Source organism: Orcinus orca, chromosome 11, assembly GCF_937001465.1.
Source record: "Orcinus orca chromosome 11, mOrcOrc1.1, whole genome shotgun sequence".
Taxonomy (NCBI): domain Eukaryota; kingdom Metazoa; phylum Chordata; class Mammalia; order Artiodactyla; family Delphinidae; genus Orcinus; species Orcinus orca.
The window spans coordinates 87,378,402-87,403,031 of NC_064569.1; the positions used below are offsets into that span (position 1 = coordinate 87,378,402).

A 24,630-nucleotide genomic window follows, 5' to 3' on the forward strand; every position below is an offset into this window, starting at 1 on the left:
TCATTGCTTCAGAAATCAAAGAAGAACGATACCGCACAAATAAGTATATATACATCCACAAAGCAAGCACCCTTTCCTTGTTTTATATCTTATTCTTCAAGTTGCTGATTCTTATACTGACTGTATATTATGAAACACCCTTCATTAGACAGGGAAAGTAGTCTATGTTGTAATAGCCTTTGAAATCCATTTGTATGTACTAAGTTAACAGTCAATGTTATGGAAAGTAGAACAATTAGAATAGGTTGAATTTATTACTAAGAAATATTATTCCTTAAAATGTGTTTATTTCTTTTTGAACCACGCACATTCTAGGATACACTGGAAACTCAGGCAAATGGCAAACATGGTCACAAATCTTTTAGAAAAGGAAAGAAAAAAGATATTAACCCAATTTCACTTTTACAGTATTTTTCAACCCTGAACAGATGGAAATAATACCTGTCTCCAAGTCCATTTAGCAAACTATCTGAAATGGTCCTGCTCATCCGACTCATTGTTGAGTTTTACAGCTTGGGGTGACAGGCAAGTTGAAAGAATTTGCGGCAGACAAAAGCCCAGCTCCCCCTTTCTGCCTGTATATGTCAAAGACACAGTTGGTGGTTGTGTTTGGGTCATGTGTTCCCTGTATAAAAACAGCTAATTAGGAAAAAGAGCCCTCTGTTCCCTGGCCCCTCCCCCAACCACAGGGGCCAGCTCTATATATCTTATAACTCCCACACGATCCTGGTAGCTGTGAATGGTGCGGGGTTTGTATGTCCGAGTAGCAGGCTGACCGTCACAATGATCGTGTGGAATATCACAATGATCCCACGGGGGGGACTCTATCACCTCTTCGCAGAACAGCCTCTTTCAAAGGTAGTTGACTCCTTTCTTCTCCTTAATTCCTTTTCACTCTTTTCTCCCTAATTCCTTTTCACTGAAAGAGCCTATGCGGTGAACTAAAGTAGCCAGACTTTCTTTCTCTGCTGCAGCAGCACTTTCTAGCAAAATTAGTCAGCAAAGGTAGGGTAGCAGGCAATGAACTTTTCATCCTAATGGGGCTGAGGAAATTAGAGGTTCTATTTAAAAAAAGCAACAACAACATATTTTCAGTTGACTGCTCTGATTTTAGTTCGTAGGATACCTGGATCCCAAGTCAGTGCAGGTGCCTTTACCTTTCACTATGGGTTTTTACCAGATGCCCCTGTTTCACTGTTAGGAACATCCGGAAGGCAACAATAGTTCCTGGAAGTGCTTCAGCATGAAATGCTGTGAAAGGCTGCCTCGGGTTTGACGGCCAAGGGGGCAGGGCTACATATCATTTCCCAGGTTTTCACCTTTTTACACGCTTGTTTTCTGGCCTAGCATCAAAGCTCACCCACTCGGGCGGGGCCGGGGAGGCCACATGGGATCAACTCCCAGGCCAACTGGCCATGACGGACGGAGCCTCCAGACTGCTTCTCAATGTTTAGATGTCCTGGCCTGGCTCTCTTACCCAGAACCTGCTAAATTGCAGGATCTTGACATTCAAAATGTCTCTCAGGCCCCCTCCAAGCACCAGGAGGCAGGAATTGCTTTCCCTGTATTCGGGAGAAGAAGCAAGAGACCCAGAGAGGAGAGGGGGCTTGCCCAGGATGCACAGCAAACTAAGCTGAGCTCCCCTGGGGATCTATCCCATGCTAGAGCCACACTGCCAAGGCCTCTTTAACTTCCTCCAGCTGAATAGTAATAAGAAAAGCAAAGTAACATTTATTCAGGGACTAGTGTACACTAGACATAACAGTAGGCACTTTCCCATTTAATTCTCACAACAACTTATGAGGTCCACTATTACTGCCCTCAATATAACAGACAAGGAAGTCGTGATAGAACATGAAGCAAAGGCAGGATAATGCTACTCTTTATAACAAATGTGTAGGAAGCACATAGAACCATTTAATTCTCACATCAACTCTGCAAGGCAGATAATAATAGGTACCTTTTTACTGAGTTGGAGAATTTTCTTGCCCAAAATCAATATGGCAAGTGGCAGAGCCCTGTTTCAAAATCAGATGTGCATGACCACAAAACCCATGCTTTTTCAATTCCCACAACTGAGACAAATATCCTGGGCTCAGATGCATGGCACAAAAAGGCTAGACAAATTTGTTTACCCCTCATTGATGGATTTTCTAAAACCATATTGATAGAGTAAAAAATTTTTTAAGCTATGAGAGAAAAGAACAATAATTAGACAATCATGAGTAATAAGAGATGCCAGGAGACAATGGAATAATATCTTTTAAGTGCTGAGAACAAAGAACTGTCAACCATTATTCAAGAGTGAGGGCAAAGCACAGACATATTCAGTTATACAAAAACTAAGAGAACTATATGGCACCCATAGAACTTCACTTAAATAAAATTAAAGGATGGGGGCTTCCCTGGTGGCGCAGTGGTTGAGAGTCCGCCTGCCAATGCAGGGGACACGGGTTCGTGCCCCGGTCCGGGAAGATCCCACATGCCGCGGAGCGGCTGGGCCCATGAGCCATGGCCGCTGAGCCTGTGCGTCCGGAACCTGTGCTCCGCAACGGGAGAGGCCACAACAGTGAGAGGCCCGCGAAAAAAAAAAAAATTAAAGAATGGATTTCAATAAGAAGAAAAATAAAACCATAGCTAAGGTCTGGGATACAAGAAACAACAATATTCTAGTTATTGTTGTTGTTTAACAAAAGTGTAGTGGTTTAAAACAGTATTATGCTTACAGATTCTATGGGTCAGGAATTTGGGCAGGGTCCAGCGGGGATGGCTTGTCTCTGTTCTATGATGTCTGGGACCTCAGAGGGGAAGACTCAAAAGCTGGAGTTCATCGACGGCTGGAGGCTGGCATCCTCTGGAAGCTTTTTCCCTCACGTGTCTGGTGCCTGAGCTGGGATGACTTGAACACTAGGACTGCCGATTGGAGTGTGTTCAGGTGGCCTCTCCATGTGGCTCAGTTTCCTCACCACACAGTGGCCTCTGGCCAGTTGAACCTCTCACATGGAAGCTTAGGCCCCATGAGTGAGTGTGCCGAGGGGGGAGCCGCATTGCCTTTATGACCCAATCTCAGAAGTGAAAGTTTCACTCCCCCTTACTCTGTTGATCAAAGCAGTCACAAACCTACCAAGATTGAAGGAAGTGCATAGACACCCCCCCACAATTTTCCCAGGAAGGAGTGTCAAAGAATTTGGGAGCCCTGTTTTAAGATGAGAGAAATTTTAAAATATATAAGCAAATTTAATTAACTTTTGGTTGTAATTTAAAAACTAATTTGTGTGTGTTTCAAGAAAGTAAAACCAAATTCCAGGAAACAATAAAACACAGGGTAGCTGGGAGAGAATCTTTAAGGAATAGTTAACGCATGCTAAGGTCTTTGTCTTGAAATACTAAATAACTGTAGACTTTGTTGAAAAAAATTTATAGTTTGGATTTAATAGATGTTTGGATATATGATCATCACTAAAAGAATAGAATCATAAGTTACCAAAGAAAAATGGAAAAATGTGAAAACTTAAATGGCAAGAATTGAGAAGATAAAAGAAGCTTAGAAAAAGGATCGTAAACTCAAAATATGAAACAGGATGCTAGAAATAAGATCAAATAATAACCACAGTAAATGAAAAGTTCTCTTCCCTCAAAAAACATCAGGCATAAATTGCAACGTTTACTAAACTTTTAAGAAGCATAAAATCCTTAGTTTATGAAAATGAACATGAAAACAAAAGAAGGAAAGCTGTACAGTTAATTTTATGAAGCTAATATAATCTCAGTTTCAAAATCTTGGAAGAGCTGTAGAAGAAAAGAATATTATGACTCAACCACACATAAATATAGATGAAAACATTCTAAATAAAATACTAGCAGATCAAATCCAGGGCAAATTTTTTTTTAAATCATGGTTAATGAGGCCTATGCCAAGAATTCAAGTAGGATTCAAAGTCAGAAAATTACTATTTAACATACTGCATTAACAAATTAAAAGAGAAAAGTCATATGTTCATCTCTATAGATACAAAGGAAAAAATGTATTTGATACAGTTCAGCTTTCAAGTATAATTTTTAAAAACTCTTGGCAAACTAGGAATAGAAGGGAATTTATTTAATACGTTAAAGAGCATTCAAAAATCTGCAGAAAACAATATACCAAATGGTGAAACTTTAGAAGTTTTCCCATTCCCGTCATGAATAAGACACAAATGCCTTCTAATGCTGTTTCTGATAGATACGTACTGGAGGTCCTAGCCAATGCAATAAGAAAAGGAAATGAAATATAAGAATTGAAAAGGAAAACACAAAATTGTCTTTATTTCTAGACATGTCATGATGGCTGACAAGAAAAAGAGAATCTACAAACTAATAGAACAAATAAGAATTCAGGCAGGTTACTGAATTCAGTTTTTTAAAAATCATTGACATTCTTACCATTAACTAGAAAATATCTGTCTCTGTGTATCTATATATCTATATCTATATATCCCATTCACAATAGCAATAGAAATGTGCCCAGAAAAAAATTCTAACAAAAATTATTTTAAGACCTTCAAGGAAAAAAATTTTTAAATATTACTGAAATATACCCTGTTCATATCTGGAAAAGGATATGCCCTTCAAATATATAAATCAATTGGAATTTCCATCTGGTTCTTAACTTTTTCTTCCTTTGATTTTGAAAATCTGATGTTAAAATTCATATAGAAAAGCAAAAGCCTGAGAATAGTAAAGGCATTTTGAAAGTAATAAAGAACAGGTATAGGGACTTGCTTACCTGACGTTCAGGTTTATTAAGGAGTAAGACAATGTGGTCATCTAACAGTGCTAGACAAAGAGTAGTGAAACAGCAGAGGTGCCCAAGACAGGCTGACATGAAACTTGTCTTTGCCTCATCAAATTCTTGCCTTTCTGTCTCAACAAGAGGACTGTACAGATGATCTGTGTGACAGAGATATGGCATTAAAAATCAGTGGACAAAGGTTCTGGGACACGCATTTTAGGATAAATAAAATAAAATTAGACCCCTTCCCTAGAAACAATTTTCCCCTTCTGAAAAGAAACATCTAAATGAAAAAAAAACAACCAAAACTTAAAACCTTTTAGAAGAAAATATGGATGATAAGTTTATGACTTTGTAATAGGAAATTATTTCTTTAAAAAAGTACCAAAAAGGATAAATCATAAGGAAAATATTGGCAAAGTTGACTGCACTCGGATTTTAAATTTCTGTTTAATAAGCACAACATAGACGAAATTAAAAGATAAAAGCCACAGAGGGAATTCCCTGGCGGTCCAGTGGTTAGGACTCCACACTTTCACTGCCGAGGGCCTGGGTTCGATCCCTGGTCAGGGAACTAAGATCCCACAAGTCGCATGGTGTGGCCAAAAAAAAAAAGCCACAGAAAGGGGGAAGATATTTTGCAATGCATATAACGAACAAAGTATTAATATCCAGAATATATGATAAATCCCTCTAAATACATTTTTAAAAGACAAATACCCCAGTAGAAAAATGGGCAAAGAATATGAATAGACAGTTCACAGAAGAGGAAATTCAAATGGGCAATATCATATGAAAAGAGGTGGACCTTTCTAGTAATTAGGGTACTGCAACTTATAAAGACAATAACATTTCATACCCTTCAGATGGCAAATACTGTATTTCCTATGCTACCAGTAAGGATGTAGAAGATTTTGGTGAGCAGTGTGGCACTATCTCGTTAAGACTTAAGATGCAGGTGCTCTTGGACCCATTGATTCCACCTCTGGTCCTAGAGCCAGGTATTTTTTGTACCTAGGCAACAGGTACAAAAAATATTCATTAGAGCCAGTTTCCAATAGTGAAAACTGTAAATAACCTAAATTTCATCGACAGGAGAATGGACAAATAAATCGTGGCATAGTCACACAATGGCCATTAAACAAGACCTACATGTGTCAGTGTGGATAGACCTAAAAACACCCAAAGTATCAAGTGCAGGTTGTAGAATACTCTGTAAAGTATGGTACCATTTCTATCAAGTTTGAAAATAAAAAACAATATCATGTGTTTTTATGGATATATAAATATAGGCAGTAAGAGTATTGAAATGCATGTAAACAGTAAATACCAGATTCGAGGCAGTGATTACATCAGGGCATGAACACAGGAAGCAGAGAAGTAGGATTAAGGAAGGGAACACAGGGGGTTCATTTTTATCTTCAATTTAAAAATATGATTCAAATATGGTAAAATGTTAAAATATTATAAAGCTTGGTGTTGAGTACACTGGCGTTCATTTTAAAATTCTTTTTTTTTTTTGGCCGTGCTGTGCAGCACGCGGGATCTTAGTTCCCCAACCAGGGATCAAACCCCTGCCCCCTGCATTGGAAGTACAGAGTCCTAACCCCTGACCACCAGGGAATTCCCTTAAAATTCTTTATACTTTTCCATATGTTTGAAACTTTTCATAAGAAAAAAGAAATGCTTTGATTCTATAAGGTGCCATTAACTATGTTACCATATAACAACAACAATCTCCTTTTGTCTCTATCCTAGTACCTTTTTCCATAACGGGCTCTGTTGCTCAATAGCTCTGTAACTTTAGGCAAGTGGTTTAAAATCCTCTGAGACTTCATTTCCCCCATGTGTTAACTGAAGATAATAATACCTCCTTGGGACTTCCCTGGTGGCGCAATGGTTAAGAATCTGCCTGCCAGTGCAGGGGACATGGGTTCGAGCCCTGGTTCAGGGAGATCCCACATGCTGCAGAGCAACTAAGCCCGCAAGCCACAACTACTGAGCCTGCGTGCCACCACTCCTGAAGCCCACGCACCTAGATCCCGTGCTCCACGACAAGAGAAGCCACCGCAATGAGAAGCCCGCGCACTGCAACGAAGAGTATCCCCCGGTCGCCCCAACTAGAGAAAGCCCACACACAGCAACAAAGACCCAATGCAGCCAAAATATAAATAAATAAAAATAAATAAATTAAAAAAAAACCCTTCATAGTGTTGTTGGAAAATTAAAAGGGCTTAGCACAGAGCATATGGTAAGTGGTCAGTGCTTGCTCATTTGATTCATTCATCCAACAAATAACCATTGAGCCTCTACTGTGCCTGGCACTGTTCTAGACACTGGGTATAGAACAGTGGGGAAAAAAAAAAAGATAAAAATCCCTGCATTTATGGAGCTTACAATCTAGTGTAGGGAGGCACATGATAAAGATAATTTCAATATATAGTATAGCAGGTGGTGTTAAGTGCTAAGGGAAGAAATAAAGCAGGAATGTTAGCTATAATTGCCTCTATCCTGTCTGTCTTTGATGTTTCTCTTTTCCTCTCCCTCTTTCCCTCCCCTGCCTCCTTCCCCTCTCCCTCTCATCAGTCTTTGTGTACCCTGGCACTGAACTGTTTGTTACCTAATAATCTTAAGGATTGATTTTTGCTAAGGACACTGTAGCTTTTGTGGAGTCAGTGACTGAACTTTAAGTTTCCTTTGTACTAAGAGCACTTTGCACAATAGTAATAAGCAAGAAGCAGTAGCTCTACAAACTCTCCTTGTTTGAAAGATGATTGAAAATTATCAGACCAATTGGGTAAATGATGAGAGTCATTAGGAAGAGAGCTTGAAACCCCAAATCAACACTTCCCCTGGAGTACTGGCCTCCAAACCCAGCTCTGATGTTTTCTAACAGTGTGGTCTTAGGCAAGTGTCTTCACCTCAGATCTTGTTTCTTTATCTATTAGACAGGGGTGCTGTATAGATGATCCAAGGTGCCTGCCTGTGCTAAAACTACTAAAGCCATTTTTATTATCTAGGGTTTTCCATTCTAATTCGGTTTCATAGTGTCTGTCTCTCTTTCTATCCTTATTGACTTAGAGCCACATCTCAGCAAATACTTCTTCATTTTGGAGACCTTTTCCTTTTAGGTATTTGATGCTATCTTTTGACTTCTTTGACTCTATGAACAAAACAGTCACATCACAGGGTGTTAGAACGTTAATAGCAAAAGGGACCTTAGTTACTATTTATTAAGCATCTAGTATATACTTTTCCTCATTATGGTACTTCTGTAAAATAGGTTTGACTGTTTCCCTTTTAGAGAGCCATATTGCACGATTGAAGAACAACTTCAGAATCAGACAGTCTTGGATTCAAATCCCATGTCTGCCACTTAATAATTGTGTGACATTGGACAGTTACTTTACTCCTCTAAGTCTCAGTTTCCTCCTTTGCAGAAGGAGGGTATCGCTCATTTCAAATGGTTGTGATGAGAATTAAATGCAATAATAAATCTGCAGCAGTTAACCCAGTGGCTGCCACAGCGCAAGGGCTCAGTAAACGGCTGGTTTTATTTTTAACATTTTCGAGGAGCAGCTCATCCAAGGTCCCAGTTACTAAGTGGCAGAGTTGGAGCTCAACCTGGGCAGTTTGATCCAGACCCATGCAGTTACCCACAATGCTGTACCTCCTCAGCGGTTCACAGGACTCATTTTGGGGAAGTAGATGGAAAGTTTAGTCTTGGAAGTCTGCATTTCACCATGACTCAAAAAAACCCTGAACCTTGCTGAATTCCAAGTGGGGTCAAAAAACAGACACAGCACCCTGGAGATGGAGGAAAAATGTGAAGAAAGTGCAGGACAGGGGACGTGGACGTGGAGCTCTGTGGGCACAAGGATCATAGGTGGTGGCAGGCTCCGGAGAGACGGGGTATTGGTGTAGATGTGCATGACCTGCAGGGCATCCAGTGGCCTCAGAGTTAAGCCGGGGATTTTCTTCTGTAACATTTCTGGAGCAAAAGAATCAATCTATCTGAAATGAATGTGTGTGTGTGTGTGTGTGTGTGTGTGTGTGTGCGCGCGCACACATGCGCGCGCGCATGTACAAAGAAGCCAGGTGCAACTAAAAAGGAGAAAATAAATTCCACCAAAGAGGAGTCATCCGAAAGCCCCCAACTGGCCCTCATCACCTTATTTCTGAGACCTGAAAAGGCATAGAGCCCAACTCAAATGGCCCTTCTGGGGACCATGTTCTTTATTTTCCCCATCTGTGCTATGAGGAGACTGGACCAGATGATCTGTAGGGGAAATGGGAACGGATTTTCGGAGCCAGAGCAAACTGAGGCCAATCCCTACTTAATTCCAATGAAGAGACTCATTTCCTTGTGTGTAAGAGGATAATACCACCTATCTCACAGTTTGGTGAAAGGATGAGACCTGTGTTAAGTGCTCAGCAGAGTTCTTGGCACATAGTAAGCATTCAATAAATGGGAGGTGCGATGACAATGATGATGATGACAGTAATAGTGGTGTTGATGATGATGCTAGGATCACAAGATAATAAATAATGCCAGAGTCTCATAAGGCTTCTAAAAAAAGCAAACTCAAGGGAAATAGGAAGAGGAGGGCAGCTTGTAAATAGTCGGTGAGACGTTTTGGACACTTCATGGGACAGCAGGATGTCCATGTGGAGATGTCCCTTGAGAGGTGGAAACATGGGACTAGAGATGAAGGCTTGGCCTCTCTGACGCTGGCATCCGTGAGGTCTTCATGACAGCAGACATGAAGGCCCCTTCCGTATGTGGATCTTCCACTGTCCATGCAGCATGACGTGCAAGAAAAGATGGTTTGGGGGACTTCCCTGGTGGTCCAGTGGCTAAGACTGCACTCCCAATGCAGGGGGCCCGGGTTCGATCCCTGGTCAGGCAACTAGATCCCACATGCCTTAAGAGTTTGCCTGCCACAACTAAAGATCCCGCATGCCACAACGAAGATCCCGCAGGCTGCAACTAAGACCCGGAACAGCCAAATAAATAAATAAATATTTTTAAAAAAGATGGTTTTGAAGTAATGTACTGTGTTATCTTGCACAAGTACTTGACTTTGCAAAACAGGAGTAAGAGCACCTGCCTCACAAGGTGGTGGTAGATATTAAATTAGAGAATATAATACTTTGAGCACAAAGGCTGGCACATGGGAAAAATCTTTTAAAATGATTGTTCACATCCCTTTTTATGAAGTAATCTACTCTAAATTTAAAATGAAGAATACTGCTTGAGGATACCAAATCTTTTCCATTATAATACCTTTTGTAACAACCATGTGCTAAACGGAAGTCTCAGAAACATTTAAGGAAATAATTCCGTTGTTGCTAATGTAAAGTGTCAGTTATGCTCCTGGAATTATGTTGTGTACATTGGTAGACACCAGTGAGTTAGAAGGCAAAGTCCCTGCCGTGAATATCCTTAAGTCCAGTCGGGGAAATAAGATAAACTTGTGGAAGAGAGAAAAATGCAAGGCACTATGTCAAGCAATGCTGAACAAAGTGAGGGGTGCCCAGACGAGGATGACGCCAGTGCGAATGTGAGAGCTCAGGCGCGTTTTGACAGATGGCTCAATAGGTGTCATTTTTGATGATGTCCTATTAATAAATCGAGCAAGGAAAAGACTCGCTTGCCGCAGTGTTAATGACACTTACCTTATGCTAAACACCAGGCTAGGTGAGGAGACGACAAAGGAGAGCATCCTCTGACCGCAAGGTGATCCGTAACTGAGAGGGAATGAGGGTCCAGGACAGAGGGTCAGAGCACCGTGTGACGTGTTATCGACCAGGCTGAGGGGCACACCCGAGCCGACATGACTTACCTTTCTGTTTGGATCTTCTCTCACCAGGGTCTTTTCACCTAATTCACTTGATGTTTGATGACTATGTGCTCTACCTGTTAGAATCCCTGCACTGCCAGGAGCGCGCCAGTGAGCTCATGCGAGCCATGAAGGGAGAAGGAAGCACCGGTAAGCCGGCATTTCACTGGGAATCGTCCTCCTTGTCAATCTGATTTGTATCTTTACTTCTGTGCTCTGTGTTTCTTTAGCTCCGCACCCCAAAGAATTTAGTTATGGTGAACAAGTCAAATGGTGGGAAACCAATAATGTCTTTTTCTTCTTGAGAGCGGGCATGTGTGTACGTGGGAATTCCCTTGCATGCCACCACGGTGATGGGAAACCATCAGAGGTTTTAAGCAGAGGAGTGACGTGACACAGATTAGAAAGGATATTTGCTTTTTAAAAGTCCCTGAAAGACAACTTGCCTTGACCTTTGGCTCTAAGAACCCACCCTTTCTCTACCCATAGCAGAAGTCCGAGAGGAGATTATCTTGACGGAGGCTGCCCCACCAACCCCTTCACCAGTGCCATCGTTTTCTCCAGCAAAATCTGCCACGTCCGTGGAAGTGCCACCTCCCTCCTCCCCTGTCAGCAACCCATCCCCTGAGTACACTGGCCTCAGCACTACAGGTAATGAACAGCCCCTCAAAGGCTCTGAGTGGGGAGTTGATGTTTAAAGCCAGAGCTATCTGGAAAAACATTCTCCCTCCAGCCCCCTCCCAAAACAATGCCAAAATCTGAGTATCCTCCTGGATTTATGGATGACTTGCAGTTATCCATTTATTAGTTTGTATGTATTCCTTATGCTTCTGTTTTCAAGTTGGCAGATCAAGTCCATGAAAAAATCTCTACCCACTGCCCCCCCACAAAAAGATAAGTCACTAAAATGATATAAAACACAGCCATTCTTGAAAAGAAGAAAGGGAGCCCTCCATGAGCCAGAAACTGAGAGGCATCTCTGGAAAGTGGGGAGACAGGAAGTCATATGCTAAGCCATGGTAGCCAGAATCAAGGCAGGGGCAATAATGGAGGTTCAAGCTAATGCTGCAGGGTCCCCAAGGAAGGGGAGAGTCCATCTGGTTGGAGACCTCACAAAAGAGGGGATTTGAGCTGAAACTTGATTTTAACTGACAAAGGTATTACAGAAGGGCCTCTGGGGAGAGGACAGTGTGTGCAAACACACGGGGCAGGAAGTATGGGGCCTTTTCGGGGAATGGTAAAGTGGTTAAAATGTAGGTGGTCATGAAGAAGTGTTACAAGCCTGGAAAGGTAAGTTGGAGTCACATCCTGCAGGATCTTTCATGCCAAGACAAGGTTTGAAAATGGAAGAAATGTTACAAGGGTAATAATAGCTAGTTACTAGTGTCTAAATGTTGCTTTACCATGCACAAAGGACCCTTGCATAATTGTCTCACTTGATATTCACAGTAACACTGCAAGGTAATTATTGTTCCATTTTATGGAGGAGGAAAAGTAAAGGGTGGAGAAGGGTTAAACTCCTGGTCCCAGGCACCACAGTCAGCAGTTACCATAAACAAACTGATTCATTCAGTCATTCAGCAAATGTCCTTGCTCTCAAGACTTGTGGAAATGATACACTGGATGTGGAATCTGCAGTAAGTGTTAGCTAATATAAATAGAGTGCGTGTGTGCACACGTGTGTGTGTGTGCACCTCCACGTTTTTACACGTGGTTGCTGTGGGGATTAGATGAGGTAAGAAAAGCCAAAGTGCTTTGTTAACAGTGCACTGCTATCCAGATAGAAGGGGTTACTGTTAGGAGTGCCTACAAGATGAGGGCTGCAGCCAAGAGGGGTATAGGAGTTCAGGGAGGAGCAGACCCTGTCCATCCCACCGGAACCTGGGCAGGCGGAGGAGAGTCTTCAGGAGAGAGGTGAGTCTCAAAGGCAGGCTTAAAAGACGAGAAGGACTCAGCTAACAGAGGAGTGAGCACACAGGAACCAAAGGCAGAAACAACCTTCTGCTAGATGGCCCTGGGTGAGGGTGGGGCAGGTGAACAGACCAGAGTGGAGTGGAGAGCTTGGTTAAGACTGTGCTAATTAAATTCATTATCTTCTACTCCCTCATTTACCCAAGTACCAAATCCGGAAATCAGCTCTCCTCTCCCTCAGCTCTTCCTGTATTAGCTAGGATAGGCTAAGTTGCTGTAACAGATAGACCCAAACATGGATGGCGTTAACACAGTGGAAATCTATTTCATGCAGGGTGTTTCACTCAGAGAGGAGGCTCTCTTTAATGCAACCATTTAGAGACACGTGTTCCTTCAATATGAGGCTTCACCGTACCCCAGGGCAGTGGTTCTCAAAGTGTGGTCCATGGACCGGAAGTATCAGCATCACCTGAGAACTTGTTGGAAATGCTCATTACCAGAGCCCACTGCAGGCCTACTGAATCAGAAACTGTAGGGTGGGGCCCAGCCATTTGCTCAAGAAGCCTCCAGGTGATTCTGAGGCTGACTAGTTTGAGGACCACTGACTTAGGGCTTTGTCAAGTCTGCAACCAGCTAATGGAAATGGAGAGTGGGTCTGGAGGAGGAAGACCGACTCGGAAACGCCCTGGCCTGAAGCTGGCGGATGTCACTTCCACTTAGATTCCATCAGCGAGGACTTAGTCACATGGCCTCATGTAACTGTAAAGAGAGGCGGGGAAGGGGAAACAGATATGGGAGAGACAGCTGGCATTCTCCTCCACACCTCCCAAGGCCAGTTGTTCTAACACAAATCTTGACCCACCCTTTCCTTCCCAGCCCACTGCTGCCATCTGGTTCAGGCCTTCCCCACCTCTCATGGACATCCACAGTGACTCTCAAGCTGGGTATCCTCCCGGTTAGAATCTTCCTCCAGCCCCTCATAGCGTGGGCTTAGTTATATCCCAGTTCTAACTAGAATACGCTGGGAACTAAATTATGTATTTTTGAAGATCAAATAGGATGAGATTGTCGTATTTAGGTGCTATCTTTTATCTGCTCGTTCACTCACACGTCCATCCATTTATTCATTTATCTAATAAATATTTCTCAAGTGGTTTCTGTGAGCTAAACACTTCAAAAGCTGGTGATACAAACAAGTGAGTCGTGGTCCCTGCCCCTGGGAGTTTATTGTGAGAGGTTAGGGTTCTGATGAGCAAGACAGCAGTTACAATATAATGTCACGAGTGCTGAGTTGGGAGAAAGGTCAGAGTGTTAGGGAGCACAAAGCAGGGCTTCCAGCCTCTATTTGGATGGTCTGGTCGGGGGCCAAATAATAGAGAAAAGGTATTCCAAGCAGAGGAAGTAAGTAGTACAGAGGCCTGGAGGCAAGAGAGCATGTCATTTTCCAGGATTCTTTTGATTAATTCTTTCACTAAAGTTTCCAGAACCAGAGCTACTCAGAGAGGGAATGAACAGATGCTTAAGAGCCTTTAAGGTGCCTGCCCTCTTTTGCACGTTGCCAGGGGCAGAAACGTGCCAACAAACCCAGTGGCCCTTTGTCAGAGACAGCTCAGGAGACTGGGTTCTTCAGAGCAGTGATGAAAAAAAGCAGGGTTGTCAACAACTGGCATTAGATGGAGTGATGATTTCACTTTGGGTCCACAGCTGGAGAGTCTTCCTCTTCTGTGGAAATTCAGATGTGAGCATCCCTGCATTTGTTTACATAGATGCACTTCAAGTCGCATTTAGTTTTCTACTTGGAGCAGAAAGAACTTGACCGCCTCCCACCTCCCTCCCATGTTCTCTCCCTAGTGGGTTGTTGTAGTTCCTGTTTAGAAGGCTCCAGAAGAAAAGTACAGAACGATGTTATTCGCTGAAAATAAAAAGGGAAAAGAACTTAAGCACTGTTCACAGCTCCGCAGCTGCTCAGGGGTCCATCGGAGACTGGAGTTGGGGGTCTCCTGCCTCAGTAAGGAAGGAAGAGCAGTGAGAGCATCTAGGAGCCACTTACCTGAATAATCCTGCCCACGTACTCCCACCACCGCCCAGCAGACACACATGTCAGTCAGTGAGTGATAACATCCTTACTTCTAAAATAAACAGGGAAAATATGCAAATGAAACAGTTCTGCATTATGAAGCAGAAACAATTTGAGTGGAACCTTTCTTCCAGTGTAGCAACAGATCAAACAAGAGGACAATAAGGAAATAAGGGGAAGGAGGAGTGCGAAGGAAAGATTTCTAGGATCTCGTGATCATTCTCAGCCAGCTAGTGAGTCTGCTGCTGGCTTTCTTTGTAGCAATTTGGAGGCCTCACGCTATGGCAGGTGTGATAGTCAGAGGCACAGGAATATCATAAATGTGTACAGAGATTTCTGTGCAGTGTGTTCAGGAGTCGTAAAAGTAGCTTCTTAGAAATACAAATGTGAAACAGGTTCTCTTCAGATGAGTGTAGCCTTTGAAGATTTTGGCACATTCCAGCTTTGTTCTCAGATATCTCCAGGGGGCATTAAAAATGTTATCCTGTATAAAACTATCTGTAATATTTTTCTCAAGTACCACTTTTGAAATACTCCATTGCTAAATTGGACTGGACCTTGGCATGCATTGTGGGTCATGGTCTTGGAGGGAACATAAACATAATTTCCTAACAACATGTATGGTTTTATAGCTATTACAATATAAAGCACAAATTATCCATGATATACACCTAAATCTTAGGAAATCTATTATAGTAGGCTTCTTAAGTTTGGGAATTTGTACAGTTTTTTATTGAATAATGTTGTAAATTGGAGAACAATTATTATAAATTTTATAAAATGCATTTGCCATGTTTTTTTTAAGTTAACTCAGCATATGGTTTTCATGACCAGCTAATTTTTATTTCCATCTTTAAATTACTGCTTGATTTGTATACCATTACTTTCCAAGAAGTATCTAAAGTGGTTAACAATTAAAAAAAAAAAAAAGCAAAACCAATTTTTTTAAAAGGACCCAGGCCAGGAAGCAAGAAATGAAGAAGTAGTAGAGAAAATTAAACAAAACAAAACAACTCTTGGCTGAAACAGCTTATTAACGCCTTAAATGAAATTTTATGTGATCTAGTGACTTTGTTGGGCTTCTAGGACTCTGAATATCATTGCTCAGATGATATACGTGTCATCAAGTTTAGCTCATTGAGAGTCAGGGCCAATCAGGTATCTGCAGCTCTTCCACATAGCAGTGTCTCACTGTTGATGGACACTTCCCCATTTTTCAGCTGTGAAAAAGAGAACAGTATTATGTCTGTCTGGTGAGCACAAAGAGAAAATTAATTCATTGCACATAACCTTTTGGGAACCTTTGACACAAGGACTAGTGAATACAAAGTAGTGTGAGAATGAGTTATGACTCACTAGGAAAACAGCCACCCATCTATATCTGTATCTAGTTCTCTGTCCATACCTGTATGTATTTCTAAATATGTTTTAGGATGGTATTTATTAATTGTTTTGAAAAGTCAGAGGGAAAAGGAAAGGCATATCAAGCACCCCAAACCACCTGATGCATGGCCAGTTTTGGTTGGGTATGTCAGAGTCTGTGGCAATGCCATGAGAAGAGACTGGGTAAAAGGTTCCATTTCAACAGATTTCCACAAGGTAGAATCTGGCCCATTTATCCTTTTTTTTTCTAATGTTGTGGGCTTGCCACCTTCCTCCTGGCCCAGCAAGTTCAGAAACCTTAGCTTTCTTTTTTTAAATTGTTTTTATTTTTATTTTTTTGCGGTACACGGGCCTCTCACTGCCGTGGCCTCTCCCGTTGCGGAGCACAGGCTCCGGACACGCAGGCTCAGCGGCCACGGCTCACGGGCCCTGCCGCTCCGTGGCTTGTGGGATCTTCCCAGACCGGGGCACGAACCCGTGTCCCCTGCATCGGCAGGCGGACTCTCAATCACTGCGCCACCAGGGAAGCCCCTTAGCTTTCTTTAAGGAAAACGGGTGCTCCTCCTCTTCAGGAGCATGGCAGGTGGTTCCAAACGGAGCAACCCACTTCACAGGACACTGGGCTGCAATTCTTTAATGTCTTTTAAAGCAAAACGTTAAGATCCTGCTCTGTGCAAGTCAGGCCCCCGAAGGGTTCTAAGACCTCGTTTATGATGTCATTTTAAGTATTCCCTCCTTCAGCAATGACAATAAAAGTTAACTATTAAACTTATGTTTTCAACTTCCCACCATGGGTTCCCTGCAACACAAAACCAGCAAATTAAATCATTGAGATGCTAGGATGCCTAAAGAAATATAAAGGCAAATTCCTCATAAATAGCCCTAACTGTAGAACATCTGGCCTGCCCAGCTGCGTTTTCTCTGCATCAGTTGAGGATGTAACAAAGATAACTGGTGGCTAGTCTTTCCAAGTAACAAAAGCTCAGTTATTCTGAGGGCAGCTGAAGTGAGTGGGAGTTGGTGGACACTGCGGCCCCGCCACAGAGCCGCAGTGACTCACTCACAGAGCCCCAGAGTTGTCCCTGCCAGTGAATTCCTCCTCGTCCATCCCTGCTGCCTCCTTTTCTCCAAAGGAATGAAATTAGGCAATAAAAGCTGGGGTTGAAAATAGATTGTTTAATCTGCCCCTGACTTCACACCACCAGGGGTTTGGCTTCATGTTGGAACCTCTGGATTTGTTCATTCATTCCACAAAAAGTAATTCCACGTCTAATCTGTGCCATGCCCTGGGGTACACAAGCGAGAAAAACAGGCGCAGTTGCTGTCCTCATGATCCTTACATTCTAGTGGGTAAGAGAGTCAATACAGAAGTAAAGCACCAGGTAAATATATAATTTTGAATGGTCATAAGTGCTATGGGGACCCATCATAGATGGTGGTCAGAGGAGGCCTCTCTGAGGACGTGACATTTATCTGAGACCTGGAGTATGACAAGGGGCCAGCCACATAAAGCCTGGGGAGAAGAAAAGATCATTTTAGGTAGTGGGGATCAGCATGTGTACAGGCTTGAGGCAGAAAAGAGCCTGGCATAGTGAGGACTTGACTGATGTATATCAACAAGGGAGAGGGTGCAGGAGAGGAAGCTGCAGAGGTGGACAGGGGCCAGGTCATGCCATATCAGCTTATCTCTCTGAGAACCTGATGCATTTGCTGCCCCTGGTCAGTTTTGTCAGTCAGATTTTGGCCATGGAACTGTTGGTAAAGTGTAACTCAAACAGATGAGGTTTTCAGCTTCAGCAAATATTCTCCTTAAGCACAGCCACCTTTAGGATAGATGATAGCCAGTGGGTGTGGAGATAGATATAAAATCTTCTTTCTCTTCTCAGTTTTGAAGGTTACAGGAAATGTTTGTTTAGTAACAAATACTCCGAAACAAAGCTGTTCAAATGGAACTTTCTGTGACGATGGAAACGTTTTTATGTTTTTTTGTGAATCTGAGCTGTCCAAAACAGTAGATACCAGCCACTTGAGGCTACTGAGTACTTGAAATGGGGTTAGTGTGACTAAGGAGCTGAATTTTTAATTGTATTTAACTTTAGTTAATTTAAATTTATACTGGCTAATGTATAGGGAAAGACAGCTCTAGAATCTAGACGTACTTAAAGGAGCTTATTTCTCAGGAAGGTACTAAGAAAGGCTTAGGCTGGCCCAAAACCTGAGCAACATCTGTGATGGTCCATAGAATCCTAGTGGGGAAAAGGTTCAAATGATTTAGTTCAAAATCTGACAGAAGGGTATGGCCAGGTAGGCTAGGAAGCAGTTTAAATGTTCACAAGTCCGTACCAGAGTCTCACAGCTTGTGATCTGTAATGGCCCTGAACATACACGATGCACGATAGGAGGCAGTGTTTCCTAGAGGCTTGCTACTCAAAGCGTACTCCATGGACCAACAGCATCGTCATCATTTAGAAGCTTGTTATACATGCAGAATCGCTGGCTCAACTCCCAATCTCCCACTGAATCAGATCTGCATTTTAACAAAATCCCCAGCGATGCAAATGCACATGCAAGTGTGAGAAGCAACTGTTATTGTGGAAAGATTATGGAGTTGGGCAGATCTGGGTTCAAATCCCAACTCTGCCACTTACCTGACCAAGTTTTGGGCCTCAATTTTCTCACCTGAAAAAGGAGGTAATACTACTTACCTCAAAAGGATTATTGCGAAGATCCAATGCGTCAATATATAAAAAGAAACTAGTATGAGAACTGGTTTATGTTGGATGATCATTCGTTCATTCACTTGTTTAACAAATCATTATTGATTGCCTCTTATATTCTAAGCATCCTCCCTGTCCTGAGGCACCACTTTCAAGAAAAGAAGAAAAATAAACACCACCAACAACAAAAACTCAGGGAAGAAGAATGTTTTACTGGGGATGGGAAGGAAAGAAAATATTCCTCTCTAGCAGTTTCAATACTATAACATGGACAACAACTTTATAGGATTCTCAAATCCTATAGGATCTTTAGAGGATTCTCAGAGATCAGGGACTCTCACCACTATTCTCAGACTTTTAATTAGACGTGGGGGAATGGGGAGGGGAGAATAAGAGAAAGATGGGAATTAGACAAACATGGAAGGTTTGTTATTGTTTTCGCAACAAATAAAAAGCATTAGAGCTGTCTTAAAAATTAAGCACAAACTATTAACTGCACAGATTTTCTTTTATTAGTTTCCTTAAAAACGAAGAAGCAGCAGTCCTCACTGGAGGTCCCACCGGTAGGAAAGGGAATGCAAGGGGTGTTCTTTTCTGCTCCCCAGGGAGAGAGCGTTTCTCACCCAAGCCAGTAGGTGTTAATCTGCTTAAGCCTGCCTGAGTGGATCTGTTAGGTTGCTGGCACATGGCCATTTAGGGGTTTTGTTTCCCAGACCACAGGAGCCCATTTTTCCGAGAGTTCCACTAGCTTTTTGTTTGATAACGTCTATTTCTAGCAGCATTTACTCCTTCAACAACAAATTCAATGGAACAAAAATTTACTGAACACCTACTATTTGGCAGACCCTCTGTTGGGGATACAGAGATGAATAAGGAACCGTTGCTGTGCTCCAGGAACTCACACAAAAGTAACTTGTGCTGCATTCTCTCAGGTGATGGCTATTCTCACTGTGTCTTCCTACTGCTTGCGGAGCTGGGGGAAGAAAATCCTTTGGCTTCCCCGACTGCCCCTTTTAAAATACCCACTGACCTCGCTGTGCTCTCCTGAGGTCCCAGGGCCTTGAAGGGTTAATTACTTGCTTGCTGTGGCTGGTTCATTGTTTTCCCAAACTTCCCACCCCCTCCAATTCCATTTCTAATTGTGAAATTTGTTTAATACATTTTAATAATGTTTTTCTTTTCACAGAGGCAATACACATTCTTTACATAAAAATACAGATAAGCAAAATGAAAAAAATGTTAAAACCATCCTCAGCAATAACCTGTTTTAATAAAAAAGGGTATTTTTAAAAATTACAACAGTTATGTAATTTCATATGAAGTTCAAAATATAGAGGAGAGCAGTCAGGCATAATCCAGTCCTCTGAGACATGATCATTTTGGGTTTTTTTTTTTCCTTCTAGTCTTCTTGCATTTATTATAAATGACACCTAGCACACAGCCTGCTAAAGTCATTATCTTTGGGGGGAAAATAATGGTGTGGATATCCAAACCAAGAAGGGGTGCTTTTAGCCATACTGCTGGATAAGGATATTTGTGATTTTGCAGAAGAACATGGGTGTAGAAGTTTGCTGTAATTAGTTAAATCACTGTTGCTATTCAAACGTTTCACCCCTGGTGACAGAATCTGACCCAAGAAACTTGTCTTTTCTTCCTTGGAATCTGAAATGGGAAATAAAGAAATTTCTACTTTAAGAAAGTCTGATGTAAGAATACCTGAATTCATAATGAAGAGTGCTTGAACATCATTAAAAGCCTACCACGTGCCAGGCTTTTTGACATATATTATCTCAGTTAATCCTCACAACAGTCATACAAGGTATGACTTACATGACTTATATGACTTACATGATATAATAGGCATAATTATCCCTATTTTACAGATTATGAAAGAAAGGCAGATAAAATTTAAGAGGCTGGCTCAAGATCTTACAGCCAGTGCATGGCAGAATTAGGACCCAGAGCAAAGAGACACTATGGTAGAGTTCCACTTTTAAATGAAAACCTTTCCTTTATCTTCCCACAAGAATTTCAAGATTAAACATGGTCTGCGTAGAAGGTATAGGATTGGAGGACCAAAGTTTTCTCTTTTAGCTCACCTTAAAAATGACCTCCCTTGACCAGTTCTTCAGTCTTCCATGTGCCTACAAGGAGGTGCTGAATCCTATTCCCGCTACCTTTTAAAATAGGTTTAATCCTTTCCATTATATCAACATTCTAAATTTATCAGAAATTAAGTTGATGACTTTATTATCACTATTAGTGATTTCTTAAATCACCATTTTTTATTCTATCTCAGAAAGCTCCTAAGCCTCTTGAAGGTTCTAAATTTTGTCAGTTTCTTTTCCCAGTCCCTAGCACTTTCAAGGTATCCAATTAAAAAGCAAATTAATGGAATTAATAATATGTATGGAATAGGTCACCGTTAAGGTCACTGTCTAATAATCTTCAAAAAGACCTGGGCAGGCAGAGTGCAATAATCTACTTATCTTTGCTTAAAGCAATTTGTTGGATCCCTAACACCTGTTCAGTTGAGTGCTGAGAAGTTATTTGGGGAGCCCGTCTGAGCTACATCGCCCTGAGCTTGCTTTTGTCCTCTCTCCTTCCCTCCCTCTTTTTCTTTCTTCCTGTCTTCCCTTTCCCTTTTCTTCCTTTTAAAATTTTGATTGAAAATCTTTTGGCCACCAGTCTCTGCACTAAGCACCAGGGACCTCATGGTGGGCAAAATAGACAAGACTCCTACCCTCACGGAACTTACAGTCTGGTGTGGGGAATTAGGCATTAATTCTATCACATTCATGAATGGGTGTAAGATTACAAACTGTGGTGGGCACCACCATGCAGTAAGGGATCTGACTTAGTCTGGGGTTAGGAGACAGCTTCTTTGCATTGAGATATGAAGAACGAGTGGGTACTAAGGGAAAACTGAGGATTCCAGGCAGCAGAAACAGCATGTGCCAAGGCCCTGTGTTGCCGGGAATCATGGTACGCTGGAAAACATGAAAGAAAGCTATTGTGGCTGGATCAGATAGCACAAAGGCAGAGGGTAGGGGATGCTTCTTGTGAGATCAGCAAGGACCAAGACACATGCTTTATAAAGATTTTGGCTTTCAGCTGAAGAGCAATGGGAAGCCACTAGCATTCTAAGGAAGAACTGGAGGTGTGAGAACTGTTACTGACTGATGCACCTTCGTTTGTCTCTGCAGGAGCGATGCAGTCATACACGTGGTCTCTAACATACACAGTGACAACGGCGGCAGGATCTCCAGCTGAAAACTCCCAACAGCTGCCCTGTATGAGGAGTACACACGTACCTTCCTCCTCGGTCACACACAGGATCCCAGTTTATCCCCACAGAGACGAGCACGGGTAGGTGACTTTCCCGGGATGTTGCCTTGCTTTTACGTTTGATTTGAAAGGGGAGGGTTTACTCGGTAGTGGTTTTCTGAGGACGGGAAGGTTGCGCCCTCTGTTGAGTTCTCAGCGTGCTCTTGCCCCTGTACAACTGTCTCATGCAGTCCCCACAATGACCAGGGGAGGTAGGCGGGTCACCCCCGCTTGACAGATGAGGAAGTTGAGGCTGCACCGAGTCCAGTTCCCCAAGGCCACACAGCTGGCGAGGGTCAGGCTGACTGAGCCTGTGTCTGCCTCCTTTAGGAAGGAAAACTGAATACTCCCTCTCCGCAGCTCCCCTGGATGGTCCTCGTGCACTTTGTAGCCTTATAACACAGCTTCATGGTGGGTCCAAGTCTTTTATGACTCGACAGGAGGAGGGCTTCCTCACCCGAGGCTGGAGGTCCCTGGAGGGCAGCAGTCATTCATGGGGTTCAGAGAATCCCCCTGGGTTCCAGTGGCGCTTTGGAGCCTGAATAAATCAATCATTGATTTTGCCCATATTTTTTCCCCTAATCTGTAGTGATGTTACTGTGATGAATAAGCTACAGATCCATTTAAAAGGGTAACAGCTTTTTGCCACTTTGCATTGTCTTTATTAAAAGACATTCCTCACACAGTGTCTAATGTGCAGTTATCTGAAAAACACTTATGATGTTAAAAAGGGCCCTTCTTGTCACGAGACTCTGCCATGTAGGCACAGTAAGCCTCACAAGCCAGGTTCCAACAGACCAGCTCTGGGGGACACAGGAGGGGACGGAGGAGGACCGCTCAGGTCCCTTCCACGTGGTAGCCTGAGGCCTGGCTGTGGGCATACTTGAAGTTAATTCCATAGGCTCAGGTGCCCCTGACCCATCAGTGGGGCAGCCACCATTTCCTCACGGGGCCTCCTAGAGTAGTTCCCCACACATTTAAAATCGACTTCGAAATTGTTTCAGAGAGCTTCCGACTCTGCAGAAATGGCACAACAGACACCCGCATGGTCATATGTCAGCGTCTTTGCTGTAAAGATGTTATTAAGAATAGTGGTAATAGTATCCTATGTTTCCACAAGACTATTTTGTAATAGAAAGTGACCCTCGGGGTCATGTGCAGCATTTTTAGTACAGATGTGAGAAACAAGGGTGCGAGTAGCCCAAGGTCCCACAGCTGGGAAGTGGTGGAGCCAGGCTTAGAACCGGAGGCTGACGCCTGGTTGGCCGTGGTGTTTCCCCCCTGCACCAGAGACATGGGAAAGCAAAGGCCTGAACAATACAAAAACAGAAGTCCCAAAGTAATTGCTTCTTTTTTTCCTATTTGACTTCAGGCTATAATATGGGGCTTTTTACCACAACAGGAGAAGAGGTTTCCATCACTAATGATGTTTTGCTCAGGGCTAGTTTTCATTCCCTGCGCATCCGCCGGGTGGTGAGGGAGGTATGCTGAGGGGAGGAGGAAAACCCACCTGGGAGTTTAAAACTATCACAGCAAAGCCGCAGAGTGGAGATGGTAGGAAACAGAAAGAAGAAAAATGGAAAACAAAAAGGAAGAAAAGAACAAAAAGGAACAAAAGTAGATGAGGTTGATTTTTAAAGGTGTCAAACTGATTTGCTCTCCCTGCTGTTACTCACAATATTCAATGTGCCTAATGCGTTTTAGGTACACGGGAAGCTATAACTACGGGAGCTATGGCAACCAGCATCCTCCCCCAATGCAGAGCCAGTACCCGGCCCTCCCGCACGACACAGCCATCTCGGGACCGCTCCACTACTCCCCGTACCACAGGAGCTCTGCACAGGTGAGTCGGTGGCCCCACTTGTTGTCCAGGCCTTGGTGTGCATGGTGCCAGGTCTAGTCAATTCAACACAATTAATAAGCACTTTCTGCATACTGTGTGTCTCCAAGGAAAGGACGGTCTTTTCCTCAGTGCCATCTCTTCCCTCCAGTGGCTGCCCACAGTGGGTGCTCAGCCAGAGTTCACCCCTACTTGCTTTCACGTACATGGGTGCCGACCACATGTCTTTAGTTCTGTCCTCCCTCTGACCTCTCTCCCAGGAGCCAAGCAGCCGCAATGTCTGTTGTCCTTTTTTTCGGGCAGCCACTTTCAGACTGAATCTTTTGTGTCCTCTCCCACCACCCACTCCTGGTGCAGTCAGACCCTCATGGAGTCCTGTCAGGACTGTCATGCCAGCATCATCCTGACTGGTCTCTTGGTTTCACATCTGTTCCTTTTCAGTCCAACCCACACACACAGCCTTACCAGAAGAGTCCTCCTGAAATGGACCCTTATCAGATCATTCTCAGGCCTTTGGCCCTTCACTGTCTAACAAACCACATTGCTCCTCTGTGGCCTTGGTGAGGGGGGATAGTGGCTGCACCTGTCGCACCAGTGTTGGGTGCTCCACTTGTCTCAGATGTGTTCCTGTGCACTGGGCCCCAAACACAACTGGTCACCAGTTCCATCCTATTCTGCATCCTCGTTGTCTCTGCACGCTCCCTGTCCTTGCCTCAGATCAGGTCTTTATCCAACCTGGATGATGACAAAAGCCTTCCCAT

The 24,630-nt window shown here is 43.0% G+C and overlaps 1 protein-coding gene across 4 annotated transcripts in view; it reads left to right on the forward strand.

Annotated features, from left to right (window-relative positions):
* RFX4 (regulatory factor X4) overlaps nucleotides 1-24,630 on the forward strand; it is a 166,013-nt gene that overhangs the window by 132,154 nt on the left and 9,229 nt on the right. For 3 of the 4 annotated variants that reach the window (XM_004269419.3, XM_049694413.1, XM_049694412.1), the window contains 4 exons: nucleotides 10,645-10,764; nucleotides 11,104-11,265; nucleotides 21,909-22,071; nucleotides 23,734-23,872. In XM_004269419.3, coding sequence (XP_004269467.1) covers nucleotides 10,645-10,764; nucleotides 11,104-11,265; nucleotides 21,909-22,071; nucleotides 23,734-23,872 — 584 coding nt within the window. The remainder of the gene's footprint in view (nucleotides 1-10,644; nucleotides 10,765-11,103; nucleotides 11,266-21,908; nucleotides 22,072-23,733; nucleotides 23,873-24,630) is intronic. The other variant, XM_033427560.2, reaches the window with a different exon arrangement.